The sequence below is a fragment of the Camelus ferus genome, chromosome X (assembly GCF_009834535.1).
Source record: "Camelus ferus isolate YT-003-E chromosome X, BCGSAC_Cfer_1.0, whole genome shotgun sequence".
NCBI lineage: Eukaryota > Metazoa > Chordata > Mammalia > Artiodactyla > Camelidae > Camelus > Camelus ferus.
This window is the reverse complement of record NC_045732.1, coordinates 35707782-35721674: the sequence shown is the minus strand read 5'-3', so window position 1 is coordinate 35721674 and position 13893 is coordinate 35707782. Positions and strand designations below refer to the sequence as shown.

The 13893-nt window shown below is 44.2% G+C and overlaps 1 protein-coding gene across 1 annotated transcript in view; it reads left to right on the top strand.

Moving 5' to 3' along the window:
* Nucleotides 1–6421: 6421 nt before the first annotated feature.
* Nucleotides 6422–13893, top strand: part of DIPK2B (divergent protein kinase domain 2B) — a 12932-nt gene continuing 5460 nt past the window's right edge. Inside the window, exons 1-2 of the mRNA XM_032474652.1 lie at nucleotides 6422–6883; nucleotides 13313–13402. Coding sequence (XP_032330543.1) covers nucleotides 6600–6883; nucleotides 13313–13402 — 374 coding nt within the window. The 5' untranslated portion in view covers nucleotides 6422–6599. The remainder of the gene's footprint in view (nucleotides 6884–13312; nucleotides 13403–13893) is intronic.

Below are 13893 nucleotides of genomic sequence, written 5' to 3'. Positions count from 1 at the left end.
CATTCCTACCAACAGTGTAGGAGGGTTCCCTTTTCTCCACACCCTCTCCAGCATCTATCATTTGTAGACTTTTCAATGATGGCCATTCTGGCTGGTATGTATATGTATGACTGAAACATGATGCTGTACACCAGAAATTGACACTTTGTAACTGACTATACTTCGATAAAAAATAATTTTTAAAATTTAAAAAAACAAAAAATAGATAAACAACAAGGTCCTACTGTATAGCACAAGGAATTATACACAATACCTTGTAATAGCCTATAATGAAAAGGAATATATATAAAATGTATAACCGAATCACTATGCTGTAAACCAGAAATTAACACAACATTGTAAACCAACTAGACTTCAATTTTAAAAAAAAAAAAACTTGGAGGAAACATTACATACTAGTCCCCTAGTCCCTTCTCTTGGAATTTCATAGACCATTTTGACATTTCAAGAGCTCTAAAAAGCCCTGCAGTTAAACACAACAGCAGCAAAAATCACATTTGTGCAACCATAGAAGTCTTTATTCTTGTAAAACCTATGAGCATTCTTGCAGACTTTTTTCACAGAGCACACTTGAAGAAACACCGAGGCTCCTTCACATGTATCTTCCCACTCAGCAGCTCAGTTCTTGACGCTGAGTCAGTCTGGAAGACAAGACTCTCAGAAGAACAAGGTGACCCCAGGCCCATTTGAGCCTGGTGTTGACAGCAGCCACGGGGCAGAGGAGTCAAGTCCCCCCTTTGGTGTAGGGGGTGTTCACTAGACTGAGCCCAGAGCCCTGGGTTTAAGTCTAGGTCAAGAACTTCAGAAGAAGCCCAGAGCCCTAAAATTATTAAATATCCTACCTATGTATACTATAATTTAAAATAAACCCAACTCAAATTGCAAAAACAGATCTAAGGAAGTATAACAGAATTCTGAGTGGTTCCCTTAATAACAACTTCAACATTTGAAATCTCAAATTCTTGCCAAAAAGTTAATACTCCAGCTCTGCCAGTGCTCTAAACACTAGTATCCCCCTGCATTCCTATCCCAGGATCTGCTCATCAACTGACTTCTCTTGGCCCCAGTTAAAGTGGCATGGGATTGCTAAAATGACTTCCAGCTCTGAAGTTCTGTGATTCCTCCTGCTGTATTAACCCCTGACACTGCAAGATGAAAGGCTTTCCTGAAGTAATCCCCTCCGTGCCTACGGTCAGTCGTACACACTGTTGACTTCTCACCTTGGTGGAAACTGTGGATGCCCAGCCCACCTGCCCTTGGCACTTCTTTCCTTCCCATCCTAACTGGTGGCTTCCAACCTCAGACACTGCGACACTTAGCCTGAGACCTTCCTCCGACAATTGACAGCCTATGTGGGGCAGGCTGGAACTACCATGGAGTTAATACCCGCTAGAGCAGCCCTCAACCAATGGCGGATGAGAGTTGGTCTGGAAATATCCCAGCTCCCTGCTCCTCAGTCAGAATAACGCTGAGGTGTACACTCTCCACTATCTCGCAGAATTCCCCAGCAGGACTGAACCCTGGTTGTCCACAGTGGTAGCTGGCTTGGCAATGTACTCTTCTGGCTTCTTTCACTTCCCAGATCTTTCTTTTTTCTTTTATGGAGGTTCTGGGAATTGAACCCAGGACCTCATGCATGCTAAGCATGTGCTCAACCACTGAGCTCTACCCTCCCACCTTTTTTCTTTCTTTTTGGTTCTTCTTTTTTTTTCTAAATTTATTTCCCTCTCTTAGCTCTCTCCTCCCCTATCAGTGTTTCCTGAGGTCACCTCTCAATCCTCAGATCCTCGTTTCAAAGTTTGTTCCTAGGGCACCCAAACCAAGACACTAGCCAGCATTCATTTCCCCTACTTCTTTCCTTCCTAACCACACCTTGTTTGGGATTAGCTGCCCACTCTGCAAAAAAAAAAAAAAAAAAATGTTCTCCCACATGGTAATCTCAGTCCTCTTCACAGTGATGGGGTAGGATTTGATCCAGTTCTAGCAAATGAGATCTGAAGGGAGAATTCTGGGAAACAGCTCCTTGCTCCAAGAAAAAGAGAGGTGTCTCCTATTCTTCTGCTGGAAGTTGGCATGTATGAATGTGATGCCCCAAACTGCAAAACCTTGTGAGCAAGGGAGCCAACCTGGTCGGAAAAGGGACACACCTAAATCTCCGGACTTCTCACATAGATAATAGATTTTGTAGTATTTGGGCAAATATTAGTAACAATATTCTGTTACTTCCAGTTAAAGATACTCTATCTGATATACCTTCCCAAGGATTTCAAGAATGAAAACAAAATGTTTGTTTTGAAACTTTGCCACTTGAGAAATCAAATCCTGTATAATTGTTTTAATCCTGTGTCATTTTTAACGGATGTCTTAATAATCAGGACTGGTCCAATAATTATGACCCATACTATACATCCATGAAAAATCTACCTTTAGGAAAAAATGTTTCATGACACAGAAATTTCAGTGTATTTTTAAGTTAAAAAGCAAGTTAGGTATAAATGCATTGAAAAAAAATGTTCAAGTTCATACCTATAACTGTTAACATTTACTTTAATTTTTTTCATCTACCAAGTTTTCTATTAAGAAGATGTGTTGCTTTTTTTTTCTTGACATACAGTCAGTTTACAATGTGTCGATTTCTGGTGTACAGCATAATGCTTCAGTCATACATATACATACATATATTCATTTTCATGTTCTTTTTCATTATAGGTTATGACAAGATATTGAATATAGTTCCCTGCGCTATACAGAAGAAACTTGTTGTTGAAGGTGTATTGTTTTATACTTGAAAAAAAAAAGGGACACAATTTTTGAAAAAGTAACCCAAGCTCCTTCAAGTGTTCCTTCTCTTTCCTCCCTCTCTGGGAAAGAACCAAGTGTCCATCATCAAAGGACAAACCTAGAGGCAGAAAGTGGCCTGGATTCTACAGCAACCTAAGTTTCAAAAGGTCAGCTTTATGAGTTGTTCAGGGCAGAGTTGTCATGGAAGCCACAACCATGTCTCTTCCTACTTAAAGGTTATGGGCAACGTAGGAAGGCTTCCAACAGCCTGATGGACGTGTCTAGGTTTGCGTTCCTGCCTGAGCCATGCATCACTGGGAATACTGTAGATACAAACTGGTCTCCTGGTCTCAGGAGAGGTGGCAGGCTTTGAGGAACATCTTCTAAGAGCTAGTTTACTGGAGAGGAAATAGCGTTTTTATTTTTGTTCTTGTTTTTATCTTGTTTTGTTTTGTCTTGGCAGGATGGAAGGGAAAACTTCAAAAGGGAAGCCAGGATAAGAAAGCAGAGAGAAATTAAAACCAGCCTCATGACAGTGATGGTGAATGGAGAAAAATAACACACGATGGAAGAAGGAAGAGAAACCGTATTAAGAAGCCCAATGGCAACCTCTCTTATGGTGAGTCCTGGACATCTGAAGTCGCTGACACTTCGTGACATCATACAGATCTTCACAGGTACCAACAATTTGCATAGTAGTCCCCGATGGGTAGAGCAGAGAGGGCACAGGCTAGTCCCACGTGGCTGATTCTGAAGTTCACCGTGTTCCTTGGGTATGTTGCCAAAATATGTGGAAAGCCTTCTGAGAACCCAACACCACTTCTGCACATCTGGGAAGGCAAGTTAGACTCCCTGAAACCACCAGTACAAACTCAAACCACGTCTTGAGAGGTGCTGTGGTAGAGCAGATGGTGCGCTGTATTATGCTTCAGAGGAGCTGAGTTCAAGCCTCAGGTCTGGCATTTACTTCAGTTGGAGTGACTTCAGTTGTCCATTACGCATCTCTACACCTCAGTTTCTTCATCTATAATAATAATCGTTAGCTTTGCGTCCTCCTTCACAAGTTTCCTACAAGATTTTTATGAACAATAAATGTGAAAGCACTTCATGAAACTACAGAGGTCTCCGCATTGTAAAGTATTACTAGTGATTTTGAAGTCCTGGTCAGAAAAATTAAAGACAGAAACTAGGAACAAAACGAAAAGACAACCTACAGAATGGGAGAAAATATTTGCAAACAATGTGACTGACAAGGGCTTAATTTCCAAAGTATACAAACAGCTCATACAGCTTAATATCAAAAAAGCAACCCAATCAAAAAATGGGCCTAAGACCTACATAGACATTTCTCCAAAGAACACATACAGATGGCCAATAGGCACATGAAAAGATGCTCAACGTCACTAATTAGTGGAGAAACTGATTTTTGACAAAGTCACAAAAGTACTTCAATGGAAGAAGGCTAGTCTTTTTAACAAATGATGCTGGAGCAGTTGGACACCCTTCAAGAAAAATATGAACTTTGACCTAATCATCTCCTATACAAAAATTAACTCAAAATGAATCATAGACGTCAATGTAAAATTATGAAATTGTTCGAAGAAACCGTAGGAGAAAATCTTTGGGACCAAGAGCTAGGTGAAGAGTTCTTATACTTAACACTAGAAGCATGGTCCATAGAAGGAAAAATTAACAAGTTGGCCTTAACCAAATTAAAAACCTTCACCCTGCAAAAGACCCTATTGAGATGGAGGACAAGTCACCACCTGGGAGAAAATATTTGCAAGCCACATAGCCAACACAGAAATAGAATCTAAAATTTATAAGGAATCCTCACAACTCCACAATAAAAAACAAACGCCACATTTCACCGAGGATACACAATTAAACTACTAAGCACATTTAACCATCAGAGACCTGCCCTTACCCTACTCTTCCCATGAATCTTAGCAAAACTCCCCAGCTCTTCAAAGGCCCTCCCCAGCCCCTACTTTTACCTCCGTTTCCCCCTCTCCCAACCCAAGCCTGCCTTCCCTGATTTGGTCCTCGTAAGTTCTCACTACATATTCTTAAATTGGCACTTCCATCTGCTCCATGCTATGGACCTGTTAGCAGATGGAGGGACCCTTAAATTAGGAAGCCTACCAAAGTGTGGGTCCTTGCCACTGGCTGTGAAAGAATTCGAGAAACGGAGGCAGAGGGATGAAATGAACAGCCACTTTATTTGCTCAGAAGGGAAAATGGAAGAAAAGCACTTGAGCAGAGAAAGGAAGTACTCAAGGAGGGAGCTGTCAGCCAAGATGGCCGGTAGAGACTGCTCCCATCTGGGTCAGGACATGTGGACTTTTATGGGAGGCTTCTGTCATCGCGTCCTCCTTCCGGGAGTGATGGAGCCAATCAGTCCTTGTACAGGCTTTGCTGGTGGTTGTCATGGCAATCGTCAACTGTCATGGCGCTGATGCTAATATATTACAATGAGGCTCAAGGTCCACTGGAAGTCAAATCCTCCACCTTCTTGGGCGTTGGTTCTAACCAGTTCTTGTTTCTTCTCCTGGCAGCTGCCTCCTGGGACTTAGATAAGAGTAATTGGTTTCTATTTGAGGGAGGGGCAGGGGTATGATCCTGGGGGCAACAGCCTTGGTAAGAAAAAGAAAATTTGCTTTCAATCTGAATGCCTGCAATCCGGTGGACTCAGCATCCCGCCCACCCTCCAAAAAAACCATCTCCAAACATTCTGTTCAGCCATGAAAGTTTTAAAAGGAAATGGGGGAGTAATCTCAGTTAATCATTGAGCTAGGTGGTCAGAGTCATGGCCATCCCCCAGTGCCTGGAGGCTTGTCCTAATCAACTGTCTGAGCCTGCTCTTCTGTGACTCAGGGAGGCCTGGGAGACGCCAGCTCCTCTATAAGCAAGAGGCAGGGGGTGGGGGTGCCCCCAAGGTGTTGCTTGGTATCAGATCTTATCTTGGTGTCAGGAGGAAGGCAACCCCGAGACAGTGTATCTCCACCAAGTCAAGCCAGCCACCGACAAGTGTGGCAGGGTGCTAAAGAGGGACTTTCAGGCACGAGGGAGATTGATGGACACAGCTGGGTGCAGGCAGAAGGATCTTTCCGGTGTGTTCTCATCACACCAGAGGCCACTGGGAACTTTCCTCCCCTTTCTTCTCAGATCAGCGGAAGCAAACTTGAGTTTTTTGACTCCCCAAGCAGTAAAAAGGCTTCACCTTTTAAATCAGTATCAAATGTACCACTTAATGGCCAGCCAAGTGACTTCTAGTTATTTTATGGCCAAATATGGCTGGTTAAGGGGTAGGCCAAGTTATCCACTGTGGGGAAGGGGAGGGGGAGGTGCGTGTGTATGACCCACAGGGACAGGTACACCCATGATTAAAACAGTGGAAGGCGGAGGCCTTCAGGATTCTTTGAAACTCCCAGGTGGAAACCAGGTCAGACATACATCCTGCATGGACCTTTCCTGCCCAGCCAGGATATCCTGTGTTTGTCAAAAGGACAGCACAGGGAAGCCCTGGCCATTGTCCTCTCTGAAATCTGCCAGTCGGCCCCTCCCCAGCCTGCGGCAGAGGCCCCAGGGCAGAGGAAGAATAACTCTGGAAACTGTGTTATCAGCATCCTCCACGGACTTCCTCACCTCCTCCCCAGCCTCGTTAGCCCCAAGCTCCTCAGCATCCTCCAACAGAAACCCGGGAAGCTGGGATGGGGTCAACGCCCTGAAGCCAGCCCTCTCTCTTTTGCCAAGACCTGCCTCTGTGCAGCCCTAAGTGGGCAGCCGAGGGCTGCAGCTGGAGTCCTGAGCCGGTGATGGAGCCCTGGCTGGGGCCTGAGGCTGCCGGCCTCCGCCTGGGCTGGCCGGCCCTGCTGTTGTGGGTCTCCAGCCTGAGCTATTCTGTCTCCTTGCCGGCTTCTCTCGCTCCTTCTCTGGTGCCCCGAGTCCGAATCAGCTACAATTTTGGAAGGACTTTCCTCGGTCTTGATAAATGTAATGCCTGCATCGGGACATCTATTTGCAAGAAGTTCTTTAAAGAAGAAATAAGGTCAGAATCTCAATCAGATAACTCTGAGGGGCACAGTTCTGTTCCCTTCACGTGACAACGTCCAGGAGTTTCTGGAAAACAAGGCAGGTTGTAATTTATGGGTGGGAGGCCATTGAATCAGATAGTGGTAATGGGTTAAAGTTGGGGTGTGGGGGGTGGTAAGGTGTGAAGCCAAATTCCAGCTCTAAATGCTAAATCCAACGTTTCCTTTTGAAATGGGAGCTTAACTGTTTCTTCTTTATGACTGGAGTAGCCTGGGATGATTAAATTTATCAAGTTCATTTCTCATAGTGGGAGGGGAATCAAGCTTATAGAAAGCTGACTATGTGACAGGCATTTGAAAGCTATTTTGATTTTTCTCCCCACGACAATCCTGGGAGTTAGTGTTTTGCACCCATGATTCTGAGAGTGAACTGAGACACGGCAAGGTTCAATGACTGGCCCCAGGTCACCACTTAATCAGTGGCAGATCTGGGGTGCAAACCCACGCGGTTTGCTCCAAAGCTTCTGCACCAGGTTTCTGTTGTGAGATGTTGCCTTGATCAGAGGAAATCCTAAGTTGAGGAAATCTCCATGCACGTGGCTCTCACCAAAAAAAATGGTCCCACATTTTGGAACACATGGTCAATGAGCCTTTCCTACGGCCAAGACCCAGCACGTGCTGTAATGACATTGCTGTCACTCTGGTCACTGCCCTCCAGGGGTTCAGGGGTGGGGAACAGTGTGACAAATAATAATAATAAAGCCTGATCCAACGAAGGCCAGGAGCGAAGTGTAAAAGACCTCAGGGAGCTCCAGGGAGAGGACGTTAATTCCAAATGGGGACTGGGAAAAGGCTTCTCCCCGGGGAGGGGTTCTGAGCAAGGCCTTGAAGGATGAGCTGAAATGTAGGGGGAGGAGAGGGGCTTAAGGTAGAAGGATCAGCTTAAGCAAAGGCCCAGAGGTGTGGGAAGAGGTGGGGAGTACTTGGTGGCTGGAATATGGGGCACATGTGGAGGCGTGGCCAAAGGAGGAGGCTGGAAGCGGCAGATGGGGCAGGGGGCCTTGAATGCCGTACCAAGGAATTGGGATCTTAATCTGGGAGCCCGTGGTTCCCAGTGTTTTCCATAGTAAAGACCATTTATAGTAGGCCCCTTCTCCTATGCCCTCCCCCAAGGACCTGCCTCTGGCTTGTGAGATTTGGTGACCAACGAAAATTAATTTACAATAATTTTGTTTCCAATCTGTATTAACCAAAGACACATTTGACTATTTAACTAAGTTACTAAACAGAAATAACAAATGGAAAAATACCAATAAAAATGCTGAACTTCTTTTGTGAGATGGTAGATAGTATATGAAGTTGATGTGAACTTTTCCCATGAGACTATTTCTTAAGGTATTTTGAATGTTGAAAAGTTGAAAGATCTCCAACTGGGGAGGCTCTGTTGCAGGCAATGGTGAGGGTGTTAAGTAGGGTGGGGACAGAGATCTTACGGAAAGTCGGAAAGTCGTGTGAGAATGGCGTGGTGATGTTGGAAGGGGCGGCCAGACCAGGTCTCCTAGTCCAAGAGAAAGGTCTTTGGGAACAAAGCAGGGCAGGAAGGATGCAAGTGGGTTCAGCTAGAGCATCATTTTGTGGACCAACTCAATGGGAGAGGAAATAAAAATGGAGATGTTGAAAATGAACGCAAGATTGCCCACCTAAGAAACTGGGATGGAGAGGACCAAAAACGCACATGAAGTGGGACTGATTCCTTGGGGGAAGAAGGCAGTGAGAATACGGACATATTTTAAGATAGGAGGGAGGGAAATTAAGGGATTTGACTGAGAAAGAGCTCCGAGTTCACATCCTCCTCCAGATAAGTAAACACGCGTATTCGAATCTTACAGTTGACTTTTTACCACGTGGAAATCAATGAGGTTTTTCTTTCCAGGCAAATATTGGCCAAATGCAGGAAGCATTCCCCCAAATAGGTTTGTGTTCCAGTCGAGTTCAGGATATTACTTCAGCTCCCTCAGAACTGATTTTCCATGTGCGCCTGCCTGAAAGGGAAGTGTCAGATACCAGCAGGAAAAGACCAGGCGGGGCAGGTGGAGGTTTGGAGTGTTTTATGCTGAGAAGTCACATCCTCAGTGCAAGGAAGCAGAGAGAGGCAGTGAGTAGGTCTGGGAACGTGGATTTGTTTATAGTTCTATTGTCTACACTGTAAATACCATTGTCCTTATTTTAAAAGTGGTATCTCTTTATTTTCAAATTTTCAGGAAATATTGATTAAAGAAAACACAAAATAAAAATTCTTCACCTAAAGATCACTCCTTAGTTAACATGTTGGTGTATGATCCTTACCACCTTTTTTTCTAAGTGTTGATTAAAAATTTTTTCAACAAATATATGATCATACTATGCATACTCCTTTGTAAACTTTTCTGTAACAATATATTGGGAAAACTTTTCCACAGTACCTTTTTTGTTGTTGTTGTTGTTTGGTTGGTTTATTGAGGAGATAATTAGGTTTATTTATTTTAATTTTTTAAATTTTTATTTGAACCCAAGACCTCGTGCATGCTAAGTATGCACTCTACCACTGAGCTACACCCTCCCCCTTCACATTAACTATTCTTTGCCACAGTTTGATTTTTAGTGGTTTCGTGGTATTCAATTATATCAATCGATCAGAATTTATTTAACTAATCCATTCCTGTGAGACAGCTAGATTTTTTTTCACTTTTCATTATTATAAACAGAGCCATGTTGAACATCCCCGTGGCTAGACTTTTATGCACATCAGTGACTAATTCCTATAAGAAATTCCTAAAAGTGAAATTTCCAGGGCAAAAAAATAATAGCAAATCTTTAGGATTGTGAGATATAGCCAAATGGAGACCTCTACCCATAGAACTTACTTTTTGCATACTCTGAAATGTTGAATATGACGACCATGTTTACTTTGTCTTCCTTCTCTGTATGTCTAATCTGAGCCCTTTTTTCAGGCTTATTGGCCATTTGTATTTCTTTGTCTCTAAGTTCACATCCTTTGCCTCGCTTTCCAGTTGTCTTGTTCTTGTTCATCTCCAAACATGTCTCCACTTTTGTAAATGATCATGATGAGACCTTAAGAAAAAAGCCCATCTGAAACTTTCAGATGTTAGACTGAAATGCATTAGCCAGGCAAGCATTAGCTGGTCCTCCTTAAGGATTGGCCAATGCTTGTTGTTCAGCAACAAACAGAGAGTTTGAGCTTCTCGGGGTGGTTGGGTAGACGGAAGACACGTGACTGGGAGATAGATGTCACCTTTCCTTCTTTCCCTATCTTTTCTTTGGTAAGAATGCTAAAGATGATTTGGATGCTTCTGGTACTCAACCAATGATCTTTGACCATTTGAATATTTTCAGTACCTTTTTTTCCCCATGCGTTCCATGTTGACTTTCAAATCCTCAATGAAAAAATTAAGGGAAGCTAGAAAAATGAGTCAACCTGATTGACAGATTCTTCCTCCTGAAAACATCCCTATATAGAAAATCCTAAAGGACCACTTAAACTGGCAAGATCTACCAGGATCTGATTGATCAGGACTTGTGATATGCAGGTAACAAGTAGGGGGAAAGGGTGGAGGATGGAGTACTTTATGGCAGTATTTCTGATCAGAATCACTCCAAAGGATTCCTGGGCTCTTACCAGGATGGATACCTTACTTTGCCTTCTTTACTGTATCCACTTGAACTTACAGCCCCACCGCCTACTCCCAAGATCTTAAAGAATGTTTAAACACATCTGAGTGGTGGAGGACACAAAGGAAAAATAAGTAAACCATTAGGTTTGATTTTGCCTTCCCTTCTCCCTTGCCCTTGTCTGTCTCCTTCACAGAAGGTGATAGTAATTATAGCTTTAATTCACTTTCTCAAATCAATTCAGAGGTCTTGGGACCTTCGGGATCCAGAGCTTAAGGCAAAAATATCCGTCTACACAGTCATCCAAACATGCGCCCATCCATCCATCCACCTGTTCATCCAGGTATTCCTCCATGCATTTTTTCACCCAACCATCACTCTGTGCATCCCATCCATCCAGCCCTCCCTGTATCCCTCTACTCATTTATCCATTTACTCATTCAAATACCCATCCATCCAACTAAAATGTGTTGGGTACTAACTCATATAAAATGTCCTACACAGGGTAAGAGGGAACCTATCTCAGCCGCAGGGACGACAGAGTAAGAATCAGAAGAGATAATACCTGTCTGGGTTTTAATGAGTTGGGGAGGAATTATCCAGGCGAGAAAGAAGACAAAAATGTCTCAGACAAAGGGATCAGCATAGGACAAGGTGAGTGAAGGCTTGGAGACCCAAAACGATATGGCTTAGCCAAGGCTGGTCAGTGGTTTGGTGAGACCAAAGCAAGCTTGTAAGGGGAGCAGGAGGGGATGGGCCTAAGAAAAGCAGTGTGAACTGCTCTAAGAAGTATGAATTGTATCTGGAGAGTTTGGGGAAGATGCTGGAAGTTTTAAGGGTCGTGGGCAGAGCTGAGGGATGAGGGAGAGGGAAGAGAGGCATGAAATATTTAGGAAGGCATAGCTCCAAACTTAATGTCTGACTGGATGCAAGCATGCAAAGTAGACAAAAGAAGAGAGTATTTTATTTTTATTCCAACACTGTCACTCCACCCCCATCTCCATGTTGAGGGCTTTTGGGGGGAAGGGATCACGTGACCTTCATGCTTCCTTCCACCTCTGGGAACCTATATTCTTGCTCGTGCATTTTTCCAACCAATAAGAAACTCAGCCGGCCTCACTTCAAACATGCCCATGATCTCAGTTCAGAAGGAGGAACAGAACTCCGTCTCTGTTTTGTGGTTTTCCAAATGCCAGGATATTCATATTTTGGTGACTAAAACCAGGGCCCATTTTCTCACTGACACTCAATCAAGGAGGTACTCAGAGTTGTAGGAATATTCATTTTTTCTCATTGAGCACCATAAATTTATTACTATTTGGAATGGGAGAGAAATGTGGCCTGTGAACCCGCTTCTCTGTCCTCAACTGGTCCTGATGGGACGCCTTGAGCCACCGCTGAACGTGCACCGAGCATCCCCTGAACGTGCACAGCTCACCTACCAAGTCAGTTCTGTCCTCTTGGTGGAGCCTCCTCGGGAGATGGGGACAAGAAAAGAAGTCAGGAAAAGGTGTAATGGGAGGGTTTTTTTCTTTTGTTCGGAGTTTTCCTTTATTCCTTTGGTCTTCTGGCTTTTTCCTTTCCCCTTCTTTTCTCCTCCACAGTCCAGCTCAGGCCTTGTCCCCGCATCATCCCCATAACAGGGCCCCCACCTCTTCCATCCGCCTGCAGCATGCCTCCGAGGCCAGAGCTCAGGCTTGCAGACAAGGTTTCAGTGACAGGGAAGGGGTTTTAAAAATAATAATAACAAGAGGGGAGGGTATAGCTCAGTGGTAGAGCGCGTGCTTGTTTCAATCCCCAGTACCTCCATTAAAAAAATAAATAAGCATACTTAATTACCTCCTCCCACAAAAAATAAACTTAAAATTTTTTTTTTAAATGAAAAAAAAAAAAAAAAAAAAAGCCAAGTCTTTGGCAGTTTCCACCCATTCAGATCCTCAAAGGTTTTGCAAGGTTTTGCTGATCTGGGTTCAGGAGGAAAGTTTCCTTGCCAGCCTGGGGCCAAGACTCAGGCCTGCTGAGAGCAGAGGCCCTCCCAGCCCCCAGGCTGCCACCACTCCGGGGCTGGGGGCCTAGCCTTACAGAGGCTGCAGACAGCTGGGGTGGCCACCAGCAAGAAGCCCCTCTCAGGGGCCAGAACTCCTTTGCCAGCGTAGATTCCTCAAGCAGGACTGCGTTAACTAAATAAAGCAGTTGCAGAGTTTTGATTTTTTTACAGCTTTTTTTTCCCCAAAATGACTTGTAGTTGTGTGTGCAGCCCTTTGCCCTGATACGTGTGCTCTACAATAAAAACCAAATCTAATATATTTTTGGGGAAAAAAAGCATACCCTACAGGGCAGGAAGTCCCCCCCGTCCCACCCCCACCCACTGGGAAACAAAGATCCCTGAGATCGGGTCCTCTGTCACTATATTGTTTATGATTCTTCAGACAAGTCATCTTCAATGTTCTCATCCTGAAAAGACCCTGGAGCAAGGGACAGGGACAAAAGAATCCTTAAGGACCCTGCTAGCTATAACCCCTCATGATGTTACCAATATGTTCCCACAAGCTATTCATAAAATGGATGATAGAGGACTAAGTAGCAGCAAAATGGTGTAGGGTACAGCCTCTGGAGCCTTGAATGCCACTTCCTTCAGTTTCTGGCTGTGTGACATTGAGCAGATCGTTGAAGTTCTCTGTGCCTCGGTTTCCTCATCTGCGTGGTAATAATGGCACTGACCTCATTGGTTGGTTGAAATGTTTAACTGAGTTGATGCACATGAAGTGTTTAGCAAAGTGGCTGCTAAAGTGATTCAGAAACGTGTATTGCTGTTATTTTTATCCAAGAAAGCCCCCTAGTTGTAAATCTGTTGCCGAGTCCAAATTCATTCAGCTTGCCTCACGACAGGCCAATAAATCGGGAGACGAGCTGTTGGCGTAAGGAGTAGCGACTTTATTCGGAAAGCCGGCAGACCGAGAGGATGGCAGACTGATGTCTTGGAGAACCATCCTGCTCTAGTCAGAATACAGGCTCCTTTTATACAAAAAACAAGGGAGGGGCTGTGGTTGGTTGTTGTAAACTTCTTGCTGCAGGCATTCTTTGTTCTTGCAGCCGTCCACGTGGGCAGGTCATGGTGTCCCTGTAAACCTCCAACAAAACAAAGGTTATTCTCTATTACAAATCCTTAGTCTCGGGCCCTGTGGCAGGGTGGTGGTGATGGGGAGGTTGAACCCCATGAACAAGAGCAGATGGAGGAAACAGACAGGCCCGCCTGGAGGCCCTAGGCCCTTCCTTATCCCCCTGGGGTGGGGGAGGATCATTTCCCATGGTTATCCTAAAAACTGCAGTAAAATTGCCTCCTTGCAAGTTTTCCGTGTTTGGTCTTTTTAAACAGATCTGTGGCCATGTCCTTGAACAGAATTCTTTG